Here is a 25,040-nt window from a genome sequence, read left to right as displayed (position 1 = left end):
CTCCCAAGGATGAAACAGACTTGTGGAGGTCCACCAATGTTTTTACGAGGTCTTGGCTGATTTCTTTTGATTTTCCTATGATGTCAAGCAAAGAGGCACTGAGTTTGAAAGTACACCCCCAATTCAGTGCACCTCCAGTCAGAAGCTAATATGCTAATTGTCTAAAGGCTTGACATCAGTTTCTAGAATTTTCCAAGCTGCTTAAAGACACAGTTAACTTATGTGTATGTAAACTTCTGACCCACTGGAATTGTGATATAATCAATTAAAAATAAATCAATCTGTCTGTAAACAACAGTTGGAAAATTACTTGTGTCATGCACAAAGTAGATGTCCTAAATGACTTATCAAAACTATAGTTTGCTCATATTAAATCTGTGGAGTGGTCAAAAAAAAAGTTTTAATGACTTTGACCCAAGTGTATGTAAAGTTCCTACTTCAACTGTATATCTACACAAAAAAAGTATTTGGAGGCCTCATGTTTACATCTGTAAAACATGTTAAACTATAAAACACATTTATTACTGTAAAAGCTGGACCGTAAAAATAAAACTCCTCGGATCTACAAAATATTAATATTTTGGACTCAAAATAGTGAATTTCGCAAAAGGGGAGTAGTTTCCATCCCTGATTAAATAAGTCATAGGCTTCTTTTTGCCCAAAATATTAGGCATCACTGGGGTCTGATCTGCTTGGGGAAACTTCACACATGAAACATGACGTGTTTATTTAAACACTTCACATTAGTTTGCAAATCGTTACATGGACATAAACAATGTTGCCACGTAGTAGCTGGACCAACAACACTGGGCTGCCAAAGAAAACCAGCGAAAATGACTTAAGAATTTTTTTGAAAGATTTAAGTAATATAACAAACATGCTGTAATGTTTCCTTCAATTTAGGATTTACTTGATAAATGAGCTCATTAAAGGTGTTGTTCTAAATGCTAAAGCCTCAGTTCTCTCATAAGGAGTGATTATGTGCTAACATTAAAAGTGTCAGGATTTGACTTCATGAAGATACTGTGGGAACAGCAATTTGGAAACATGTCCTCATCTGCCATCAATTGTCTGACAGATTCACACTTTTTGCTGTCAAGGTGAAAACAAGTATTAAATGTTGTCAGTTGATAAAATCTTGTTTGTTTTATAAGAGCTTATTCACTGAATTGGTGTCCAAATATGAGTCAATGTCTCGCAGTCGTACCTAATTACTTGCGCTTAGTTAAGTACAAAATAACTTTCACCCAAAAACAACAAACAAGTGTATGTTTCATGAAATAAACATAATAGGACACATAAACGGATCTAATTTCAAACAATTCAAATATCTCTTAAGAATGACACCAAATCTACTGTGACAATAATCACAATATAAAAGCATAACAACTGTGTTAATATGTATAAATATCAAATTGAAGATTATTAATGACCTTGATGGCAGATTTGTGCATTCATAGATTGAACTTGTTAAGGAAGGAATAACTGGCAGGAACAAGCCTCACCGTTTAAGCTTGCTTCTGGTCTTAAACTTGATGCACAATATTGGACAGCTGTTTCTACATGTGACACTTTCATTATGATCAACCTCCTTAAGTTAAAATTAATAAAAACAGGGGAAACAGCAGAGTAAATTTGCCTCCATAAAACTGCCAGTCTAGAAACTAAAGGAATAAAATGTTTATCATGTGCTTTCTCTAACATACAGCTAGATGAGTTGAGGGTCTAACACTTGAGTGTTTGGTAATGCTAATACAAAAGCTGTGATGCATCATTCAATAGTCAAAAGACAAAACAATGTAATGCAAGCCAAACAATAGCTTACTGGCCAATGCAGCCCAATGACCACTGCACGAATGGAAGATTTATAGAAAGATACACTGCATGAATTGTAAAAGCACCAGGGTAAAAGCAAGTGGGGGCAGGGAAAAGAGCCCAGGAAATGACCATGAACTGGCTGGCAAGCTGCTGATGAGCTGATTTAGGCAATCAGGAGTGTGGGAGAGATAAGACTTCCACTTGGCATTCTTCAGTTGTCTCATTATGGGCACTAATGAGGGCCTTTGCATTGAAAATCTAGAACTCCAAGTCCTTTGAAATGCCTCAGCTGCTTTCTCCCCTCATCCTTTAATTAAGGCCTCAGAGTGCCAGAGACACTATTTCACGGATGCGGTGCTACCATAACCTTGTAAACGGGTGAGGAAATCCATTTTCAGCAATGCATCTCCAGTTCCAAAATCACTTCAGTGGCTATTCTCACATGGCAACCAAACATCGTATTACTCCACGATGGACACAGTGACGATCACAATCAGTTTATTTATGACAAAGTGAGAGAGGCCCCCTTTCTATGTTTAACGCTGACCGTGCTTTGACCTTTAGTGTAAAATTGGACCAGTGACAAATTGTGTATTATTAATGATTAGATTTCCTATTATTGAGTTAGAAAACATACAGTCCAAGATGGCTTGCGAACAAAATGGAAGCACACTAATAACATCACACTACTTCAAATTACATACAGATCAAAGACGATGACCACCCATTTCAGCTGTTAATTAGATAAATGGTCCTCCAAGCAGAGCACCACAAGTGATGCTCAGAGATCAGCTTCATCCACTTCTGTGTATAATAGGGCTGCAATAAATGACCAATTAAAAGTTTGGGCAAGTTTTGAAAACTTGTGACAAACGTGGTCAGATTGTGCTGGACTAGGGATGTCAAAAGTATCAGAATTTCAGTAACAAGTTAATATTAAATTGAAAAAATACAATAATTCTATCTGTAGTAGTGGCAGTACAGAGAATCGACTCCGTTTCAAAAGCAACCATTCCTACAGCACTCTGGTACCAAACACTCACATGTGTAAGTGCACGTGAACTCGTGCATCATAAGACATATTTTCATAAGACAGTTTTCAAAACCACTTTCGGAATACCACCTGCCGTATATCGAACAAACAGATCGTTCCACCCCCCACTCATGCCCTTGGTTGAGCAAATTTAATTTTATCTCTTGAGATGTGTCACTCAAAACAAACGAAAAAGGAATTTTCATAGTGCCACAAAGACACAATTTTTACAGTTTTCAAGAAAATTAACCCATTAATGGCTTACTTATAATTGTCTCTGAATATTAAGCTGGGATAGGAGAAAGTATTTTAACACAGAAAAAGTTACATCAGCTTTAAATTTAGAAATACTCACACAATTTTAATTTGTTAATATTCATATTAATATTACACTTTTTGGTAACACTTTAAAATAAGGTTCCATTTGTTAACATTAGTTCTCTTACGAGAGGTTCTCTCGTATTGCGTAAGCTAGCTTACGCTACGGGAAAGATTCATCTTTTCTGAGATATTGAAGCCAAAAAATTATCCTTAATTTTGTATCCATTGTCAACGCAGTGCAGCAGCTGCATACCTTGAGCGGGCTAGCTAGCGAGCTCACTGGTTGCTCTGCGGCAACTGCCGCAGCCTATAGACGAACTTGAGTGAACTCGCGTCCAATGAGAGGCGCCCGCGCCGTCACTGTATCAAAGCCCGCCAGAATGGGCGTGGCTAGAGTGCATATAAGCGTAAGTTCAGTAGGCTGGAACCCTGATTTTCATCTATTCAGCGGCGCTCGCATCTCTGAACTGCAGAAGCCGCGTCGCCGTTCGAGGGGCATCTAGCAAGCTTGGACAGCGTCGAAGAAGCCGGCCGTCTTCGCCACCTTCAGCCATCCTGCGAGCTACGCCATCCGGCGACGTATCCTTTTAGAGCAAGCTAGTTCCTCAGCGAACTTCACAAAAAGAGCAACGAGCGTCTTTTTAAAGATGCCTCGCACCACCTGCGCCTCATGCCGCGCCCCTCTCAGCGCCGGAGACCGCCACCTCATCTGCGCTCTCTGCCTGGGACTGGAACATGCAGAGCTCGCCCTCGCTGACGGCGGATGCGACCTCTGCGAGGAACTTCCGAAATCGACCCTGAGGGCTCGACTCGAAGCACTCAAGACTGAAGCCGCCGCGCCGCCTTTCGTTTCGCCGCGCAGAAAGAAGCGCCGCTCCCAAAGGCTGCCGGAACCGGTGTTAGAAGGGACTACCTCGCCGGAGCCTCTCCCTCGAGTCTCGCTTTCACCCTCCCCGCCCCCCCGGGACGCGCAGTTGCCGCAGAGCGGCCGCACTGTTGCCATCTCGGATGACGAGGCGGAGGATAAGGGCTGCTGTTCCATCATGGCTTCGGACAGCGAGGAGTGGTCCTCCTCGGCCCAGGAATCCAGCAGGACCCGCGCCGGAGTCGAAGAAGAACTAACCCGCCTCGGGCTCGAGTGGTCACCGCCCTCTGAGCAGGCTCCCAACAGACTCGACGGCTACTTTCTTCAGAGCCGTCGCCGCGCGGCGCCCGCGGCCCGGGCCGCTCCCTTCCTGCCGGAACTCCACGCCGAGCTCTCTAAATCGTGGAATGCGCCTCTCTCGGCCAGGAACCGATCCCATGTCTCCACCTCTCTCTCTTCGGTGGACGGCGCCACCGAGAGGGGCTACTCTTCCATCCCCCGGTCGAGGATTCGGTAGCAGCACATCTTTGCCCGCCCTCCGCGAGATGGAGGTCTAAGCCAGTGCTCCCGTCTAAGGCCTGTAGAACTACTTCTGCCTGTGTTGGCCGCGCCTATGCCGCCGCCGGCCAAGCCGCATCTGCTCTGCATTCCATGGCCGTTTTGCAGATCCTCCAAGCGGACCTTCTCCGAGAGTGGGATGAGAAAGGCAGGCACCCAGAGGCTGTTTCAGATCTAAGGAGCACGACGGATCTCGCCCTTCGCGCCACCAAAGCTGCAGCTCAAGCCCTAGGGAAGTGCATGGCCGCGCTGACTGTGACCAAGAGACACCTATGGCTAACGCTAGCTGACATGGGAGAAGCTGAACGCTCCACGTTCCTCAACGCGCCGCTCTCTCCGTCTGGTCTCTTCGTTCCGCGGTGAGTGGCATTGTTGACCGTTTCTCGGAAGTCCAGAAAGCCACCCAAGCCATGAATCTCTTCCTGCCTCGTTGCGCTAGCTCCTCTGCAGGCCACCCACGTGACCAGCCTCCTGCACGAGCCTCTTCACAGCGCCCAGCTCAGCAAAGCCAGACTTCTCAGCGTCGACAGGGCAGCCGCCCTAGATTGCGCTCAGACAGCCGCCGCAGACCGCCGCCCCCCCCCGCGGGCCTCGGCCTAAGATTGCGCTGAAACCTGAGCAACCGAAGTCCTCCTAGCTTTGTTGAGGAAACGACGGCTCTGTCCCGCCGCGGCCGGACCACCGTCAAAGCTTCGCCCCCTGTCAGTCCCCTTCTCTCAGGCTACTGCAGTGGTGGATTCAGCAGCCAACAAGCCGGTGATACTGCCTGCTTGCCTGCACTCAAATGCCGTTTTCACGGCGACCCAAAGAAATCTTGTAAAAAGCAAACCATGCCTTATGTGTAGAAAATGTGCCCACAATCCAGTGTTCACCCCTACACACAAGCATTACACTTCCCGTGTCCCTATCAGAGCCCACTCACATAAAGCGGGCACAGCCAGCTCGAGTGTTAGAGTCAATACACGCCCACCGAATCCATGCGTGCGCCCTTCTCTGCCCGCTCTGTCACACGGCCAGCAAACACCTCTCTGTATGTAAGTCCCATGCCCGTGACTATGCTCGCAGCATTACTTAACAGATGTGACTCTTTCCCCATTCACCTCAATCGGAAGTCACTCACAGAACAGCCTGTCCCTGCTGTCTGTGAGCAGTCATGCATAAGCACAGTAAGCGGCTCACACATTCTGTTCAGCTCGCTGTGTGCGGCAATCAGGGCTGACTTGGCCATTCACCCTCTAGCTGCTACGCTTCAAAGCGTGGAAAGCTATCCCAGGGATATCCAAATGGGTGTTAAGCACAATAAAACAGGGCTATTTGCTACAGTTCGATCGCTGCCCTCCCCGCTTCAGAGCGCGGCTCGAAACTACTGTGAACACGGAATCAGCCTGCATGCTTCGTTCAGAAATAGCAAACCTTCTGTGCAAAAGGGCAATAGAGAGAGTGCCACATTCTCTGAGCGAGTCAGGGTTTTACAGCCGTTATTTTCTTGTCCGCAAGAAAGACGGCGGCCTCAGACCAATATTAGATCTCAGGGTTTTGAACAAGGTGCTCGCAAAAAGACCGTTCAAAATGCTTACAATCAGGAAACTCCTCGCGCATGTGCGCCAGGGGGACTGGTTTATTTCTCTCGATCTGAAAGATGCCTACTTTCAGATTCAGATAAATCCCGTCACAGGCCATTCTTGAGATTCGCCTCGACGGCCAGGTTTATCAATACACCGCCCTTCCGCTCGGCCTGTCTTTAGCACCCCGTACTTTCACGAAGTGCATGGATGCGGCACTCGCACCCCTGCGGAGTCAGGGCTTGCGAATTCTGAACTATTTGGACGATTGGCTGATTTTGGCACAGTCACATACGGAGCTTCTGTCTCACAGGACAGTTCTCCTCAGTCATCTGAACAGTTTGGGTCTTGCAGTCAATTGGACCAAGAGCTCACTACAGCCCAGTCAGGCAATTTCCTTCCTTGGAATAGAACTAGACTCCATGGCGATGACGGCTCGCTTATCTACACAGCGTGCACGCCGTGTTCAGCGACTAGCCGCTTCCTTTCAGATGAACAGCCTCACGCCTCTGAAAAAATTTCAGAGAATGCTAGGTTACATGGCCTCAGCCGCAGCAGTACTTCAGCTGGGTTTACTGTGCATGCGCCGCTTCAGCATTGGCTAAACACCGCGCGTCTCGCCGGGCTTGGGCCACGGGCCGCCAGCCGATCAGAGTGACTCAGACCTGTATCTCAGCTCTGCAGCCCTGGGCAGTGGCCGAATGGTATCAGCGGGGAGTGACGATGGGAGCTGTATCTCGCCGAAAAGTCATCTCGACAGACGCGTCCAACACGGGTTGGGGCGCGGTCTGCGAGGGCTCTCCGGTTTTTGGCCTATGGTCAGTTCAGGAAAAGCTCCTTCACATAAATTGTCTGGAAATGATAGCGGTCGAGTACGCGCTCGCGCGCTTCCTCCCGGTCATTCAGGGTCACCACGTCCTGGTCCGTTCGGACAACAGATCTGTGGTATCCTATCTAAACCGTCAGGGCGGTGTCAGATCCAGGAACCTCTTCTATCTGACAAAACGTATACTGAATTGGTCCCAGTGCCACCTGAACGACGGCCCAGACAGACTGTCCAGAGACAATATTTCCCCAGGGGAATGGTCCCTGTACGCTCAAACAGTCCAGAAGTTATGGAGCATATTCGGCAGAGCAGAGATAGACCTCTTTGCGTCAGAAGAGAACTCTCACTGCCCAGTATTTTTCTCGAAAAGCGAGGACGCGCTGGCCCAGGACTGGCGCAACCGCCCGCTTTACGCCTTTCCTCCTGTCTCGCTATTGCCACAGGTAATGCAGAGGATCAGGGAAACGCGTCACTCGGTGCTCCTCATAGCCCCGCGCTGGGAGAATCAGACATGGTTCCCGGAGCTTACGCAGCTGTCACTGACAGCCCCGTGGCCCATTCCAGTGAGAGCAGATCTCCTCTCTCAAGCTCGCGGCACAATCTGGCATCCCCACCCAGAGCGCTGGGCGCTGCACGCGTGGGTGATCAACGACTACCCGTTGCTTTGCCAGAAGGAGTAATAAACACTATCATACACGCTAGAGCCCCTTCCATGAGAAGACTCTATGCGTCCAAATGGTCTGTGTTTTCAAAATGGTGCACCGACAGAGACCTGGACCCACGGACATGTGGGGTGCCATCGCTGCTCGTGTTTTTACAAGAACTGCTGGATAAGGGCAGATCCCCATCCACGCTCAAAGTGTACATGGCGGCCGTCGCGGCGTTCGCTGAACCCCTGCACGGCCAGTCACTGGGAAAAAACGAGCTGGTCATCCGCTTCCTCAAGGGAGCTAGAAGGATGAACCCCCCGCGCCCCCCATCGGTTCCTATCTGGGATCTTTCTGTAGTTCTCGAAGCTATGAAAGCCCCCCCTTTCGAACCGCTTCAATCCGTGGATTTGAAATACCTTTCACTCAAAACCGTTTTTCTAACTGCCCTGTCATCAGTTAAACGTGTGGGAGACCTTCACGCGCTGTCTGTCAGCGCTGCGTGTCTTGAGTTTGGACCTAGTGACTCCAAGGTCATTTTAAAGCCTAGACACGGCTATGTCCCCAAGGTGATCGGTACTCCTTTCAGAGCACAAATCATTTCCCTATCTGCGCTGCCAGCATCCGATAGCGAACGCGCCGCCAATCTCCTTTGCCCAGTCAGAGCACTGAGATTGTATACTGCACGCTCCGCCTCTTTCAGACGCTCTGAGCAGCTTTTTGTTTCGTTCGGAGGGCGCACCAAAGGTTTCGCCGCCTCGAAACAGACACTGTCTAGATGGATAGTGGACGCTATTGCTGTCGCGTACACGTCAAAAGACCTACCATGCCCGTTAGGCATTAGGGCTCACTCCACTAGAGGCATGGCCTCCTCGTGGGCATGGTCCAGCGGGATTTCCATTCACAACAGCTGGGCTTCCCCCTCCACCTTTGTCAGGTTTTACAATCTGGAAGTGCCCGCCCTGCAGGCAAAACTACTAGCGGTTTAATACGCTACAGCTCCCCTGGTGAGCTGCACTGACAGGACACATTCCACACAGACCAGCACCACCGTTCTGTCTTTCGCTTCCCACTATGTGCTTATGTATTTTACACACACACACACACACACACACACACACCGGCCCGCACTCTTGCCGGCCAAATATTATTCCCCCACTCACAAGGGCTCCCCCGGGTCCCCCCACCCCCGGGGATCATGCAGTGGATGCTTGGCGCGCACGGCATTGACAATGGGTTCCCGTAGCGTAAGCTAGCTTACGCAATACATTTACATTTACATTTATGCATTTGGCAGACGCTTTTATCCAAAGCGACTTACAGTGCAATTATTACAGGGACAATCCCCCTGGAGCAACCTGGAGTTAAGTGCCTTGCTCAAGGACACAATGGTGGTCTAACTGCAATACGAGAGAACCTCTCGTAAGAGAACGAATCGGTTACCTAACATAACCTCGGTTCTCTCTAGATGAGGGAACGAGTATTGCGTAGCCGGCCGTGCTCGCGCCACGAGCGACTTTCGCTTCATTCAATGAAAACCAGGGTTCCAGCCTACGAACTTACGCTTATATGCACTCTAGCCACGGCCATTCTGGCGGGCTTTGATACAGTGACGGCGCGGGCGCCTCTCATTGGACGCGAGTTCACTCAAGTTCGTCTAATGGCTGCAGCAGTTGCCGCAGAGCAACCAATGAGCTCGCTAGCTAGCCCGCTCAAGGTATGCAGCTGCTGCACTGTGTTGACAATGGATACAAAATTAAGGATAATTTTTTGGCTTCAATATCTCAGAAAAGATGAATCTTTCCTGTAGCGTAAGCTAGCTTACACAATACTAGTTCCCTCATCTAGAGAGAACCGAGGTTACGTTAGGTAACCGATTCGTTAACAACATTAGTTAACATGAACTAACAATGAACAATATGCATTTATTAATCTTAGTAAATGTTAATTTCAACATATAAAATGTATACATTTTTTAAATCAAAAGTTGTATACACCGATCAGCCACAACATTAAAACCACCTGCCTAATATTGTGTATTATAACCGCATCTCAGAATAGCATTCTGAGATGATATTCTTCTCACCACAATTGTACAGAGCGGTTATCTTGGTTATCGTAGACTTTGTCAGTTCGAACCAGCCTGGCCATTCTCTGTTGACCTCTCTCATCAACAAGGCATTTCCATCCGCAGATCTGCAGCTCAATGGATGTTTTTGGCACCATTCAGAGTCAATTCTAGAGACTGTTGTGTGTGAAAATCCCAGGAGATACAGAAATACTCAAACCAGCCCATCTGGCACCAACAATCATGCCATGGTCACAGAGATAAAACATTTTTTCCCTCATTCTGATGGTTGATGTGAACATGAACTGAAGCTCCTGACCTGTACATCAATTATTTTATGCACTGCAGCCACACGATTAGATGATTAGATAATAGCATGGATGATTGTTGGTGCCAGACAGGCTGGTAGCGCTCCCAGATGGGATCTACACAATATTAGGCAGGTGGTTTTAATGTTGTGGCTGTTTGATGCATGTTAAAATTTGTTAATGCAGTATGAACTAACATGAACTTACAATAAACAATAGTATTTTTATTAACTAACATTATCAAAGATGAATAAATGATGTTACAAATATATTTGTAATTGTTTATTCATAATACCTAATGCATTAACTAATGCTAGTGAATGGAATCTTATTGTAAAGTGTTACCCACATTTTAAATGCCTTTTCAATAGCATTTAAAAAATATATATGTTATTACATATATTATTACATATTAGGTATCACACATTTCTGTACAAGGAGAACCATAGTTTTGAAAGACTGCACAGTTGCATTAATGTGAAAATACGCCCTCATAAATAGAAATATATAAAATTTAAATCGTAAATAGAAATGAACAATAAAATACTTAAAGGGGTCATGACATGGTTTTTTTTATTGTATTATTATGTTCCCTTAGGTGCAATTATAGTATTAATATATTTTTTTTTAAGAAAAACTTTTAAAATCTAGTGATTTATGACCTTTTCCCACCCTGTTTCTCATCCTCTGATTCAAACAGTCTGTTTTGGGGGCGTTTTCCATTTAAGACTTCAGTGTCAACGCTCACTGTTATGATTGGCTAACGTCAGTGCCTATGTATCAATTATTGACGCTCCCAGCCAGAACAATATGCAAGTAAACTAAGTAAAAACACTGTGATTATTCATAATGAATGAAATTGCGCTTTAAAAAGTAGTTTAAAGTTTAAAATAGATTACTTACAGTTTAGCGTCGTCGTTGTTCCCAGAATAGTCGGCACGGACTTATCTTTGAGCAACAGTTTTCTGGCAAAGCCAGCATCATATTGAGATTTGTTCTCAAAACAGTCATCCTTAAAATGTACAGAACAAACGCTTAAGTTAACACTGCCGTGACTGGAACGTCCGCAAAAAATAAACTGCATCCATTTTTCCCTGACGTCTGGATCTTTCGGCAGCTTATTCAGAGGTTTTGTTTGACCACAGCCAGGAACAGCACATCTGTGTGGCATCGTAATTTTCCTGTGCACAAGTAGTCTCTGTCAGAGCTCGCTGTCCATCGACTGAACACTTGTGAAGCGCACGGCGATACGAAATGAGCGTAGTTGTCTTGCGCTGGAGGCGGTCATATGCAAACGCTGGTACGTCACTTCTAACCGACACGTCACTTCTAACCATGAATCCAGAACGAGCTGTATTTTGAGTTTGATTAAATAAATGATTCGTTTAGAATGGGGAGGACGTCTTAAAATATTAAACTTGCAGGACGTTTTAATGATACAAAGACCTCTTATATACCAAAAGATCAAGGCAAATTTGGTTTCTCATGTCATGACCCCTTTAAATTTAGTGTAGTCCCATATAATTCAGCATTGTATGCAACTTTAAATAGTTTAATAGCTGAGAAATTGGCAAAGTGCCATGTTTTACTCATAATCAATAGAAACTTGAAATTAGGCTGTGCAAACCTGTGCAAAATGTGTTAAACTGGATATTTCTGTTGAATGAACTTACATGAACTTTTGAGTTTTTCATGCCGTGCTTCTTCTCAGGGGAGGTTTTGAATCTCTGAGTAAGGTCTTCATTACTAGTGGGTTTTCTCATGTTGTCACTGCTTAAGAAAAAAAAAGACAAAGCTGTCAAAGTTCCCAACTTATTTGCAGATGCTACAAGTATCAGCAAATGCCCTTTCATCCAAAAAGAAACTTAGCTTTGTGACCAATCAACTTTGAAAATGAGATCTTGGTCAGCAACTCCCCCTAACAAACAGAAAAGTCAAGAAAGACATGGCAAATCATTTATGTGCTTAACTTGCCTGCAACATTTTAACTTAACTTTGTTAGCTGACCTTTAGTGATGTGAAAAACAGAAGGTCATATTCTTCTGGCAGGAAATGGTTTCACACCCCCTCACACGCATACAGCAAGCTTCCAGTCTACGTTTCGTTTACCAACAATCAGTGAGGTCACTGACCACAACAAGAGCATTGCAGCCAATTACAGTCTCAGTGAGAGTAGTGAAGTCCATACACGCTATTGTATACCACAACTGTCAAGTACCATGGGACTTGCAGTAAAGTAAACTGGCTTAATAGTGCTTACAGTCTACTTTAAAGAAAAGAGCAATAAGTGGTATAACACAATACTATCCTAATCAGACATGACTTAATTAAGTGAAGTGGTAAAAACTCTATTCTTTTTGCTCTAAACGGTTGCTGCTGAAAGCCCCACCTGATATGAAATTACATTGGCACAAAATCCCACTCCACATAACTGTATATTTAAAGGGGGTGACTAAATGATGAGAGAATTTTCATTTTTGTGTGAACTATTCCTTTAACATCAAATATCTTCTGATTGGCAGTGTATAACATTAGTGCAGCAGAGTTCATATTCAGTGTGTCAAGGCAAATTGCTAGACAAAAATTGTATATACATCGCACATTAACTGGGTTACTAAATGTAATTTAATTTATAGCTGTGAAAAGATCACACACAGCTTTGACCACTACACAACATTAAGCTGGTTTGTTAAATGTCTTTTTCCCTAACCTGTAACCCCTGGATGACCTGTGATTCAAGAAGAGAGGGTAAGATGAGAGGATGAGCAAACTAGAAGGCCACAGGCAGATAAATTGTTAATTGAATGGTCTATCGCTTATTCAGATCTGATTACTTTGCCTTGGTCAAGCCCCTGTAGTCTGGATTGAGTCTAATGACATTGATAAGGTCCTAATGACAGACTTTCTCTGATCAACATTAAGTGCTTGTCTGTCCCCTCCTACCTCTACTGAGAAAAGTGGAGAGACTGGGAATGCCAAGCAGATGTAACAGAGAAAATGTCGTCCTCACCAAATATTATTGCATGAGAACAAAGTGCCAATGCAGAGCATTTGTTTTTAAGTAAATGTTCTAAAAGCAATTAATCAAATGGAGAGTGGGACATACAGTTTGAAAAAGGAAAATGCTGGGAAAACCATTTAATCGGTTATCTGTATTAATGTACAGCATGAGTGGTTCACATGCAAATGAGCTTTGTGGCAAACTCTTCATTGTTACCAAAGGTTTGTCAGATGTTCACCTCTACCGGTGAAGAGCTGAAAACGTATGGCAAACATTTGCTTCAAATCAAAAGCTTATTTGCATGTAAAAATAACAAGTGGCAAATTGCGGCTAGTTTAAATTTTTTGTAAGGGTTGACATCAACAACAAAAGATATGGGAAGTGTTTTTAAATGTTGATAAGCTTACTTATTTTGCCATCCTAATTATGCACGATTATATTATTAGTTGCATCTAATATTTGCATTAAGCATTGTTTTTTTGCTGCTGTATGCTGCCCTATCAGAATAGATCTGCAACACATTTCTGGGTTGTGACCCACCAGTTAAAAACCACTGACTTACAACATATAAAACAAAAACAAATGGCTGAATACCAGAGTAGACAGATAGTAGTACCTGGATCTGTAGTGTGAGAGGAAAGGGTTGGTTTCAGTAGTAAAGGGGTTTGGAGATCGCAGGTCGCCAGAGCTACCTGTCCGTGTACCAGTTTTCTTGCCGTCTTTCTTCCCAGTCACTCTCCCCAGAAGACTAACCTTGTCCTTCTTCTCCCTCTTCTCGGTCCCCCACAGCATCCCCTGATCACCCTCGAAGGGATTGCGGTTGCGCGGGAGAGTGGCGTATTTCTGGGGCATGTTATCTCCGATGTCAGAAAAGGGGTCACATGGAACGTCGCTGGCTGAGCAGCCAAATCCTTCACTCTGAGAGTGTCGGTGAGATGCAGTGCCCCCTATGGATAAGGACATAACATTTTCCTTACCACAGCTTCAGAGTGAACAATATTTTGTGCTGTTAATATTACAGAAATAAATAAAGTAAATAAAGTAAGGGTTGGGTATTGCCAACAACCTCAAAATATGATACACATTACAATACCAACCTTGTCTCATAGAATCATGTTACTAAACATACATTTTTGCAAAATTCTTTTTACATGGCTCATTGTACTTGTCATGTCAGTTTCATGGAGAAAAACAAAACAAAACAATACAGGACCACAATTACTTTTTCACCCTATATTCCCACACACATTATCAGTTCATAAACACTTTTCACACTGTTCCTCACACGATGCTATCTTAAAACAAAAAAACTAAAAATACTTTCACTATAGTGCATAACTTGGAAGCCACAAGAGCATGCCAGTGGACACGGTAGCCAAACTTCAGCAATTGTGTTTTTCATCTCTCATTTGCTTTTTATGACACAGGTTCAGGGTATGGAGGTAGGCTTTGTTCTTTTAAAATTCGATTGAGCATTACTTTAAGAACCTCATCTGTTTGGGAGCTTTTAATGCTACACAGTGAACATGTCACCTAGAAACGGAGAAGGAAACAGCTGCAGGCAGAGCTCCAAAAAGGGGCGGGAGCTCCAATCCGCCAGCAAAGATATAGGTAGCCCCCAACCTAACCCTTTCCCTAACCCTAAACATGAGTAGAAGTGAAGTCCCCTTTTGGAGTCGATGCAACCCACTTTTTGAAAAACCCTGCCCCCTTTTGGAGATCCCACCCCCATTTGGAGATCTCCAGCCTGCAGCTATACCTACTAGTAAAAACTGCTGCAATTTGTGTAATTAACCATGTAATGTCATATTGCAAAAATTTTGCCATTCATGCAATTTACATAAGATCAGTCTGTATGATATGACACAATTCAATAAATGTGTCACAATATTCATTATTGGATCATAACTATAACTGCACCAAACACAAAAGATCCTCAGCGTCTGTTTCAGTCCCTTTTGCAGGGTTCGTTTTACTTTTTGTCACCTCATACTAACAAAAAATATTTTAGGATTTCCAATTACAGTGAACTAGAGTATTAATTGTGAGGAAAAATGAATTACAATATGTATATATTTTATATATATATAATTGAATTGCTACAGCCATTACACAATTTTTAATATATCAAAACAATCTGGAAATCTATAACAATGCTATAGTGAACTGTTTACTGTTAGAGTTAAATATTTAACTATCTGAACAGAAAAAATGCATGTTCTCACCACTCTCTTCAATGGAGTTCATGGAGTCAAGTTTGGGCCTAAAGTGGGTTCCTATCAGATCAGACATGGAGTGAGCAGCAGAAAGTTTCTGCGTCCCAGCGAGAAGCGAGCGTTTTGGCTTGGGTTCAGGTGCAGTCTGAGGGTGCGGGTCTGGCAAAGAATCAGTCTCGCTCTGTCCTGAGGGAGGAATAATGGCAGAAGATGTCTCTGAAAAGGCACAGTCATGCTTGCGACCCTTCATCTTTTCTTTGAGCTTGGAGAATGGCGACTGAGGCTTGTCTCGCATTGACAAATCGAACATGCTGGCGGTCATGTTGTTCCGCATAAACTGGATGCTAACCTGAATCTTCCCTCGCTCTTTTCTCTTCTTACCAGACCGTGAGTCCAGAGAGTACCAGCTGAGATGAGAAAGAAAAAGAAAATGAGTCAAATTCAAAACTTTGTCAGTAAAACATACTGAAAGCCATCTTATTAAAACAGACACACACACACACACACACACACACACACACACACACACACATTATATATATATATAAAAACATACCAAAAATTGTGTCTGACACTTTTGCGTGACACAGCCCAATCACAACCAATCAGAACATATTTCATGTTTAATGTACAGTTATAAGAAGTTGGATTTGGGGCCAATGAGAGTTCACAGTGGGTGGGGCTAAGCGGTTGGTTAAGACAGAATACAACAGACAAATACTTCACCTTTTAGCACTTGTTGCTTTATTCCGCTGCGTCTGGTAAGGACACGGTGTAACAGAGTAGGCTGCAGTTGGCATATATAGTGTTATTAAAAAGAGTGGTCAATACACCAGTAATTTGCAGATGTTCCATGCACAGTATACTTCACAGCTTGATCAAAACAAACAGGAGAAAAGCCCACACTCTTTCACTTCCCCTTCTCTATGAAAACCCCATGGTGGGAAGACTCTCTTTCAGGCTTTGCTCTGTATGTATAATTCATACAAAAATGACATGGGGCAATGTGTTTGTCTGGACAGAAACCCAATTTCACTTCACACAAATCCACAGCATAGTCCATTTAGTTCATTTGAAAGCCTTCCCCATCCTGAGAATGAATATTAGAGTAGGGATAAACATAATTCCCTGGTAACTGCAAAGGTTTGGGCCACATCAAGAATGTGAAGTAATACACCCCCATCTAGGCTATTCCCTAGCTTCTGTTTATTTAACCTCTTGCTCATTTTTCTGCTGGAAGTAATGTGATTGATGCTGTAACTCTGAAAAAATTTGTTTTTTTTCATTTGCACAAATCTGGCCTTTGTTCATTGATGCTCAAACCAGCATTTGGAGATTATGAAATTAACAATATTTCAGCAGAGCTGCATGAATCACGAGAGTTGCTGCATAATGGTGATTTTGCAATTTAAGACCCGTAAAGCAGGATCATTACTTAATTACAATTGTTGTGAAGACTTAAAGACCTCATGAAATGGCTTGACAACTGCAGTTTTTTCACTGTTACATACGGTGGGACATATTAATGTGCTCATCCCTTCATTTTAGACAGCCAATAGACTTTAGGAATGTGATTGCTGGTAATAATGGCACAAAATTAGTCATTAATACTTAAGACCATTTTTCCCAGAAAAGAAATTGTATATCTGCCAAGTGTATTTTTTCAACATTTAGGAGTGCACTAGCATATGTATAGCCAGAAAGCTAACAGACCAGACTGATCGCACTATGAATTCGGTGACAGAAGGTCAAACGTTCAGCTGCTGAAATTGGTCTGTGCTTATGAAATCTGAACCACTGCCCCCCGTGGCCAAAGCTGAAAGTCTAGTTGAACGTATGGGTGCCAGGGTTCTGTTAGCAGGTAATTACTGGGTTTTGACTGTCAAAACATCCCAATATCTGACAAATTGCAAAATTATCAGACACACTCTCCAGTGAAAATATCAACACAAAGCATCAGAAACTCCTTTAGTTGATGCCACAAGTGTAAAGCATGACACCATCCCAATGAACGCAAAATCCTACAGCAAGTTCTATCCCGCACACTTGCAAAAGCAGCCTGCGTTATTCCCATCTCACCTTAAGATATTTCTCACTTAAAAATTGCATTAAAACAGCCTTGCGCTGCTGTCTTCTGGAGAAGGATACCCAGCTTTTGTGCATCTCAAGCTGTAGAGAAACGCTGCACACATTTGTACATAGTCAACAAGAATGCATATTTTAGTTACCATACCCCCTAACCCACACCCCAACCCTAAACATAAATGTCAATGGAATAAAAAAAATTAATGAAATGAGCAAAAATGCAACATCTGAATCATGCTCACCATTGTTTATGCAAGCACGATTACTTTTAGGCCCAGAACCTATGTCTCAGAGTTAATTGAGTAACATGCTATCAGTAATGCCACAAGAAAAGGTAAACAAATTTAAATCGAAGCAAAAATGTCTGACAGGAGATGCCGCTTGACAGTAATTCGGCAGTATGGGGTTGATTTCAGGGTACATGAACATTCATAAGCAACACACAGGTTTTGATTTCATGGGGTCTAATATGCAGCAGTAATGCTAGAATGTGACTTGTATTCAACATAGGACCAGAGTGTTCAATGGTTCATGTTGTACATCATGCCTTATACCTGGGTTGCTAAACCTATAGTATCAAACCATATTCCAAAAGACAAAGAAATATCTTTGGGGACTCCTTTAATCAAGAGGGTGATCCAGCACACGTCTTTTCAAAGGCAATGAGGGCACTGTGAGAACACAGCTACATGCATTTGTGTTGTTTTTATACAATGCTGTATGAATCGATTTGCAATGATATTTATTAAAACTACTTAAAAAAACCTGATCAGTTGAGTAGAATAGGATTCATATGTTTATAAAAATATTGGGGCCCTGACACCTGCATTTCTAGGCCTCAGCACTGACTAAAAGGACACCCTGTATACTCAAAAAGCAGCCCTCCAGAAATGGAGTTTCCCCACTTCTGACCTAGACATGGTTCTTTCATGCAAACACTACAATAAACACACCTTCAGTATCATGGTTCCCTCTAGGGCAGTCACAGGCTGCCATCACGCTGAGTGCTCTTCTTCCAACATGGCACAGCTAGTGAACAGCGATTATGTTACTTTCCAAGACCATCCACACACCGGGGAGCTTGCAGATCCAAGGGAAGGGGGTTTACCTGGTCCCAGGCCCAGAGAGAGAGAGGAGAGAGAGAGACAGCTCTGATCTGGGCATGTGGAGAGCAAGCCAACCCCTGTTATTCACATGGGAGTCAAGGCCAAGATAAATCTTCCTGTGCCTGGAATCACAATACTCCCACTCTGCGAGACCCGCTGGGAACCTCCGTACAATCAAAAAACACAGGTGTGTGATAATTAGGGCCTGCCGATTCCAATGTCAAAACTGACTCTTGTGCCCTTGCGTCAGTTAGAGGAACCTTGCATGCAGAACAATGTCAATGGGGAGCATTAACCCGCCATTCCAGGGGAAAGGTTTGCCATTGACACATGGTTGGTTAAGCGATTTGTGTCATGAGTGCCAACAATGATGTCAGCAACGAAGGATTATTGAATAAATAATGCAAGGCATTGATAGTGACATAATGGGACAACGATGACCAGCTTGGAAGAAGTGTTCTAATGCGCAGAAGAGGTTATGGCATAAAATGTAAATACCTGCAGATTTGTAGTCCAAGCCCTGCAATACTTTTACTTTGAGATACAAAGCAGGTGTCAGTATTCTAATAACGAGGCTTTGTATTTTATTTTTGTATGCTGCATTCATTAACATGAGAAATACAAGATGTTGACACTGCCACTTCTTGTTTAACTTCTTGTTTAGTCTCTTTCATGTTGCTGTACACGAATACACTATCGCTTGTCTGTACATGCCCAAAAAAGGTGAATTATGAAAATGTAGACTACTGGCTATTATGACCATGCCCATGAAATACCCTTTAAATAAGTAGCCTCTACCATATTTAACAAAACAAGTTGGGAAAAAATATTTAAAAAAAGATGTAGTTGCTTTGAAGAAAACACTAATTAGTCAGTAGGACCAGACCATAGTGAGAGGAAAATATAATAGAATACAATAATTATCCTCACTAGACCTGTTCATCTGCCTTGAGACTGTGTCTCAAAAAGGCTATAGTTGACTGCATAGATACTGTGGCCAAAAAGAGGTAAAAGGTGTCTTTATCTGACTTTCATACCAGAACAAAAATGGCCCGCATGAGATACAAGACAAGATGACAGAGCTGTTGCGAGCAATCTTTGTATCTGTTCTTTAAAACAAAAGCACAGACTTTTATTAAATAAAACACAATGATGTTCGTCAGAGTTGTTGTCCTCATTTTTGCATTACTATGGAACAGCAACCATGTACTTAAGCATTTGAAACTCACACAATGGGTGTCAAAAACAAATAAAGACTAATGAGTCTGACAGGATTACATCTGAGCTCCATGTCAGAAGCATGCCATGAACTTCAAAAGAAAAACTGCATCACTTATTGTTATGGAGGAAAAAGCCCACCGGAGGCAGGCAGCCAGTCATTCCACTCACTAGGGCCTAGGTAGGATGATATGTCAAAGTAAGACTTGTGGTCTGCTCTTATGACAAAGGCAATGAGCATATTAAACAGGCCATGCTAGCCCAAGCATTAGCCTCAAATCTATTTGGTCACGCCCCCTCTTTGAAACAACAAAAAAAAAATTTACGAAATCACAATGTACAAGATTAATAGCATTTTCATATCACGTCAAAAAGATTTAAAAATACTATGAAAACTGAATGAAAAGTTACACTTCACTGAAAAAGAGTCAGAATGAATGAACATTTGTCACAATGCCAACATTGTTATTTTATGCATAATTTCTGTATTACATAAATGCATAAAACTTTTTTATTCTGCCTATAGATGTTCAAACCATACAAAAACAGATGGAAAAGTATATATAAAAAAAAGGGATACTGCTGCAGAAGCAATTCATTGGGCATGAACACATTGCAAACCAAATCCTCCATTCATCTGCATTTAAATAGATGAAAGATTTTCTCTCAATGGAGTCATTTACGCTGGATAGTTTTTTTTTTTAAGATAATAACAATTCCAAGACCACAATACAAGTCGTCCTTAACTCTTGAGTCTTATATATCAATTCTTCTGAAGCCATTTGATAGTGTTGTGGGAGGGACCGACCGAAATATCAGTGTTAATTCATCGTTTCCCCCATTTGAAACTGGAGCGTGAGACATCTTTGTTTACATAAACGCAGCTGAGAGTGCACCTGACACTATTACATGCATTGTGCAGTTCGCGCTGAGGTGCCTACCAAAAGTTTTAACAAAGCAGGAGAAAAAACAGAAGTGTAGAAATTGACCACATTGTATCTTGAATGTATTATCACTATTTTTGCTGAGTGTATGAAAGTGATTTGAGAACGGGTCAGTCGTACGCGTCCCACCTTAATGCCCCCCTACAGGGCGCACCCTACACTTTGAGAACCACTGCATAAGCCTAATTCAACTGCAATTTATAGTCACCAACTTCACTTAGAAACCAAAAGAGGAGCAGACCTTTTAGTATCAGTGTCATCTTTTGAGTTCCACTGAAGTACGAGTCATACGAGTTTGGAACAGCATGGGGGTGAGAACATGATGACAGAATTTCATTTTTGGGTGGACTATCCCTTTAATCATACCTCAAAGGGACAGTTCACCCAAAAAAGATAATTCTCTCATCATTTACTCACCCTTATGCCATCGCAGGTGTGTATGACTTTCTTTTTTCAGAAGAACACATTTGGAGAAAAATGGAAAAAAATATCTTAGCTCAATAGGTCTTAAAATGCAAGTAGATGTTGATCCAACCTTTGAAGCACCAAAAAGAACAGACAGTCAGCATAAATGTCCATATGACTCCACTGGTTAAATTAATGCCTTCTAAAGCTAAACAATCACTTTTGCTGTGAAAAAGATCAATATTGAAGCACTTTATAACTTATGGTCAGCAGCAGTATAAGCATTCATGAGTGGGTGGAGTACAAATGGTCTCTCGTGTGACGTATTCGCATTGGCATGTTCAGCCATAATCTCACGTTTTTTTCTCAGTTAAGACATCCTGGATGAGCACACAAACGCACCACTGTGAGTAACCAAACAGATACAAATATAGATCTAAACCAAAACCAGCACAGCTTATGTACAGCATTTCTCCGACTCGGTTGTAAACAGTGGCGCTCTTCTCCATGTCGCATGCATGTCTGTTCTCTCGTGAACGTGCCAACACGATTACGTCACATGCCTGACTGCTGCTGACCGACAGCGATGATCTATAGTTATAAAGTACTTAAATATTTAACTTTTTTGCACAAAAAGTAATCATTTTGCTTTTGAATACATTCATTTAACCAGTGGAGTTGTTTGAATAATGTTCATGCTGACGGTCTGTTCTTTTTGGCGATTCAAAGGTTGAATCACAATCCACTTGCATTTTAAGACCTACTGAGCAAAGATTTATTTCTTCAAATGTGTTCTGCTGAAGAAAGAAAAGTCAAACACCTAAGATGGCATGAGGGTGAGTAAATGATGAGAGAATTTTAATTTTTGGGTGAACAAATCCTTTAAAACATCTGGGATCTGAAACATTCAAGGAGTTAGTTAATGTACTTACTCAGTTTTCCGCCGTTCTTTATTGTCAAATATCTCATTTAAGTTTATGAGTTTTTGGCCCAGAAATTTATCCAACCCAACTAGGGACCTGTGCATCACCGTGAGACACAGCTCGTAAACCTCTGGATTGCTCCCCAATAGCAGTCCTGGCAGTTCAAAGGAGGCCTCTTCCCTCCAGACTGGGCTGAGGGTCTTTTCTACCACTGATGTGGAGTACTTTTCTTTCCCCAGCTGGATGATGGTGTAGGCATCATTGGTACCATTCTTGCCCTTTGGTTGCAAGTCTGTTGCTTGGAGGACAGTGGCTTGAACATGAGTTGGAAACCACTTCTGTGACTGTTCGGCCAGTGACATGATGATTTCAGGTGTATAAATATGATTTTTTTGCTTAATATTTTATGAGTGTAAAGCTCATAAATAACTTGTAATCATTAAGTTTGGAACTTTAAACTTGAATTAGGCTTTGGAATTTTGTTTAGCTTTTCATCACTGGAAATAAGTCACCAAAATGGTGATAAAATTGAAAGTTAGGGATAACAGTGTGGGCATTGCTCTCTATTAATAAAGCAAATAATGATGGCGTCACCACTGCAGATGCACCTCACATTCATCACTCTCCAACTCAAGTAACCTAAAACTGTAAAAAAGTAAAAAGATACAAAACAATCTCACAAACTGAATTCATACATTTACAATTTTAACTTAAACTACTGAGTAACATTAACAATGCAAAAAATATATAAATATTAATAATAAAAAATATATATATTATATATGAGATCATAATATATAATATCATAATATATGTATATCTTATGACTTTTCTAGGGCGGGCAGTTTTTCATTCCGACCAGTTTTATACATTCATTCAATAAGACGAGGTAAAGAATCATCCAGAAACCACTTGCTCATTTTACTATACAGTTACTGCTCTCTGTCAAATATATACAGATTGCACCGGCACTGGTTTTTACCTCTGAATCATCTTCTCCGAGCTCGGGTGGCGACGGCATTGGATGTGAGATAATCGGTTAAGTAAATCGGTATCAATTCTCTACATCTGTGGTGAATGGAAGTGGATCAATTGCTGTAGTCGGCACTAATTCATCTTAAACAAATGTGTGGTATTCCACATCAGTCTTTTACTCCACTTCCTCGTTCCTCATTTCCGCTGATGCGGTCACGGGTCGAGGTGCAAACTCCTCCTCTGTTACCGTGGAAACAAAGGATTTGGTCAGCACGCGACGGCGCTCTTCCTGGGAATTCATGTGATGCTCAAATAGTTTGTACAGTTACACAAGTATAGAATACATGTTCCATTTTGTTTTCAATTTTGGTAAGAAAAGGAAATAAGAAAATGGATAAACAGCTTGTTTGTAAAATTAAGGATTTGATTAACAATCAAACATGAGCAGTGGGATGCACAGACCCACTTTTGTTGGTTCATTGGGATGGTGTCATTTCAAGTTCACGCTTAAACATATTCAATTTAGGAAGTACTTAATCTTTTCTGTGATATTTACTTCACCACAAAATCCATTATTTTCTGTGTAAATAACACTTGTGAACAAAATATGGTTATGGCGTTATTTCAGCACTGTTATCCCTAATGTTGTTTTAACAAGCATCCTAACATATTATCACATGAGTGTTTTGTGTTAGGTGGATGATTTTCATGATTTCTCTAATTCTACTGGAATGTTTTTATTTCAATCAATTTATCTGAGCTGTTTTTTTCTGATGCCAATGACAACGACATGAACATGATTTTTTTTTTTATATTATACAATAGTGCTTTTTTGAGTTGACATAACTTAAAAACTTCAGAGTCAACTTAACATGTTAAGTTGTCATTGTATCAATTTGTATGAATTAACAAGTGTATTTGCTTCCTCAACTCAAAAACATATGTTGAATCGAATACATTCAGTGCCAGGTAACTTCACATAAGATCTTCAATACTAAGAAATGTAAAATGTAAATTACTTTGAATCTAAACACATGTTAGACATAAAAAACTGTTGGACATTGTTGGTGGACAAATTAAATAAAATGACGAGTGAAAGTGTAAAAAGTGGGTTTTACAAGAGTTTATTTTCTAAAAGTAAGCAGGGCCAAAAGTGCCATAATTGAAGAATTGAAACCTACAAATGTCATTTAGAGACTGTTTTTAACAGCAGGTCATCAGTAATTAATTATACAGATGGACATGGATTAATTAAATTTCACAAAATATACCAAGATATTTCTCTGAGTGGATATATGTCTAGCTTGGATTGGGCAATAATTTCTATTACTTTTGTTTTCCATCCAACAAATGAAGGCACATCTTCTGGTAATGCGCATCAGCTTTTTAGGGAGAAGATTAACTGAGTGCCTCTTCTGCATTAAACTGTCCAAAGAAATTAAGTAAAACAAACAGAATTCAGAAGGAAGATCAAGATTAGCTCACCATAACCATGCTGGTGCCCTGAATGACCAATTGTCCGATTTATAACATCCACTCCAATAAAGTCAATAAATATCTATTGGGGGTCTTGACAAAGCTAAACCACACAAACCTGTTCACATACTGTCTTCCATGTTCCATAAGTGGGTACATTGTGGTACTGATAAGAGATTCATTTAAATGAGTTCAGACATGCATGTCACCCCACTTGACAGGAACATCTAAACCAAACACACCTGCTTTCTCATTTTATTCGTACTCTCTATATCTCTCTTTCTTTTCCCCATCAGCCTGCAATAAACGTCGAGTGTTGTGTACATACCAGAGTCAGAGGCATGAGTCTGGCATATTCATCAAACATAGATTATAACTCTTATCTGAGTGTAACGCAGAATGAAAATGGGTCTGCTGTGGTGAAATATTAGGTAATATAAAATGCATTTAAGACAGCTTAAACTGAGGAGGGGCCTTTCCCACTGCCATTTCGAGTTAAACCTCATTGCAAATACCAGAAACAGCTGAGAACCAGAGCGAAAGAACCTGCATACAAGCCCTGAAAATGGCTGATGGTCCTTTCTCTGGAGTAAAATGTGTGACCAGTCTTCCAAATATTTTGTCCACTCTACTGATCTAACAAGGTAATGAAATTGAGCTCCTAAATTTAATTAAACTTTCAAAT

At 42.1% G+C, this 25,040-nt stretch overlaps 1 protein-coding gene across 1 annotated transcript in view; it reads right to left on the bottom strand.

Moving 5' to 3' along the window:
* LOC127660367 (rab11 family-interacting protein 2) overlaps nucleotides 1-23,030 on the bottom strand; it is a 33,218-nt gene extending 10,188 nt beyond the window's left edge. The window contains exons 1-5 of the mRNA XM_052150504.1: nucleotides 22,887-23,030; nucleotides 21,914-22,549; nucleotides 15,233-15,630; nucleotides 13,624-13,954; nucleotides 11,680-11,779 (exon numbers count right to left, since the gene is read on the bottom strand). Of these exons, the coding sequence (XP_052006464.1) occupies nucleotides 11,680-11,779; nucleotides 13,624-13,954; nucleotides 15,233-15,630; nucleotides 21,914-22,266 (1,182 nt within the window). The 5' untranslated portion in view covers nucleotides 22,267-22,549; nucleotides 22,887-23,030. The remainder of the gene's footprint in view (nucleotides 1-11,679; nucleotides 11,780-13,623; nucleotides 13,955-15,232; nucleotides 15,631-21,913; nucleotides 22,550-22,886) is intronic.
* Nucleotides 23,031-25,040: the final 2,010 nt, after the last annotated feature.

This window comes from Xyrauchen texanus, chromosome 20 (genome assembly GCF_025860055.1).
Source record: "Xyrauchen texanus isolate HMW12.3.18 chromosome 20, RBS_HiC_50CHRs, whole genome shotgun sequence".
Classification (NCBI taxonomy): Eukaryota; Metazoa; Chordata; class Actinopteri; order Cypriniformes; family Catostomidae; genus Xyrauchen; species Xyrauchen texanus.
The sequence above is the reverse complement of the archived record's forward strand: the minus strand, read 5'-3'. Positions and strand labels throughout refer to the sequence as shown.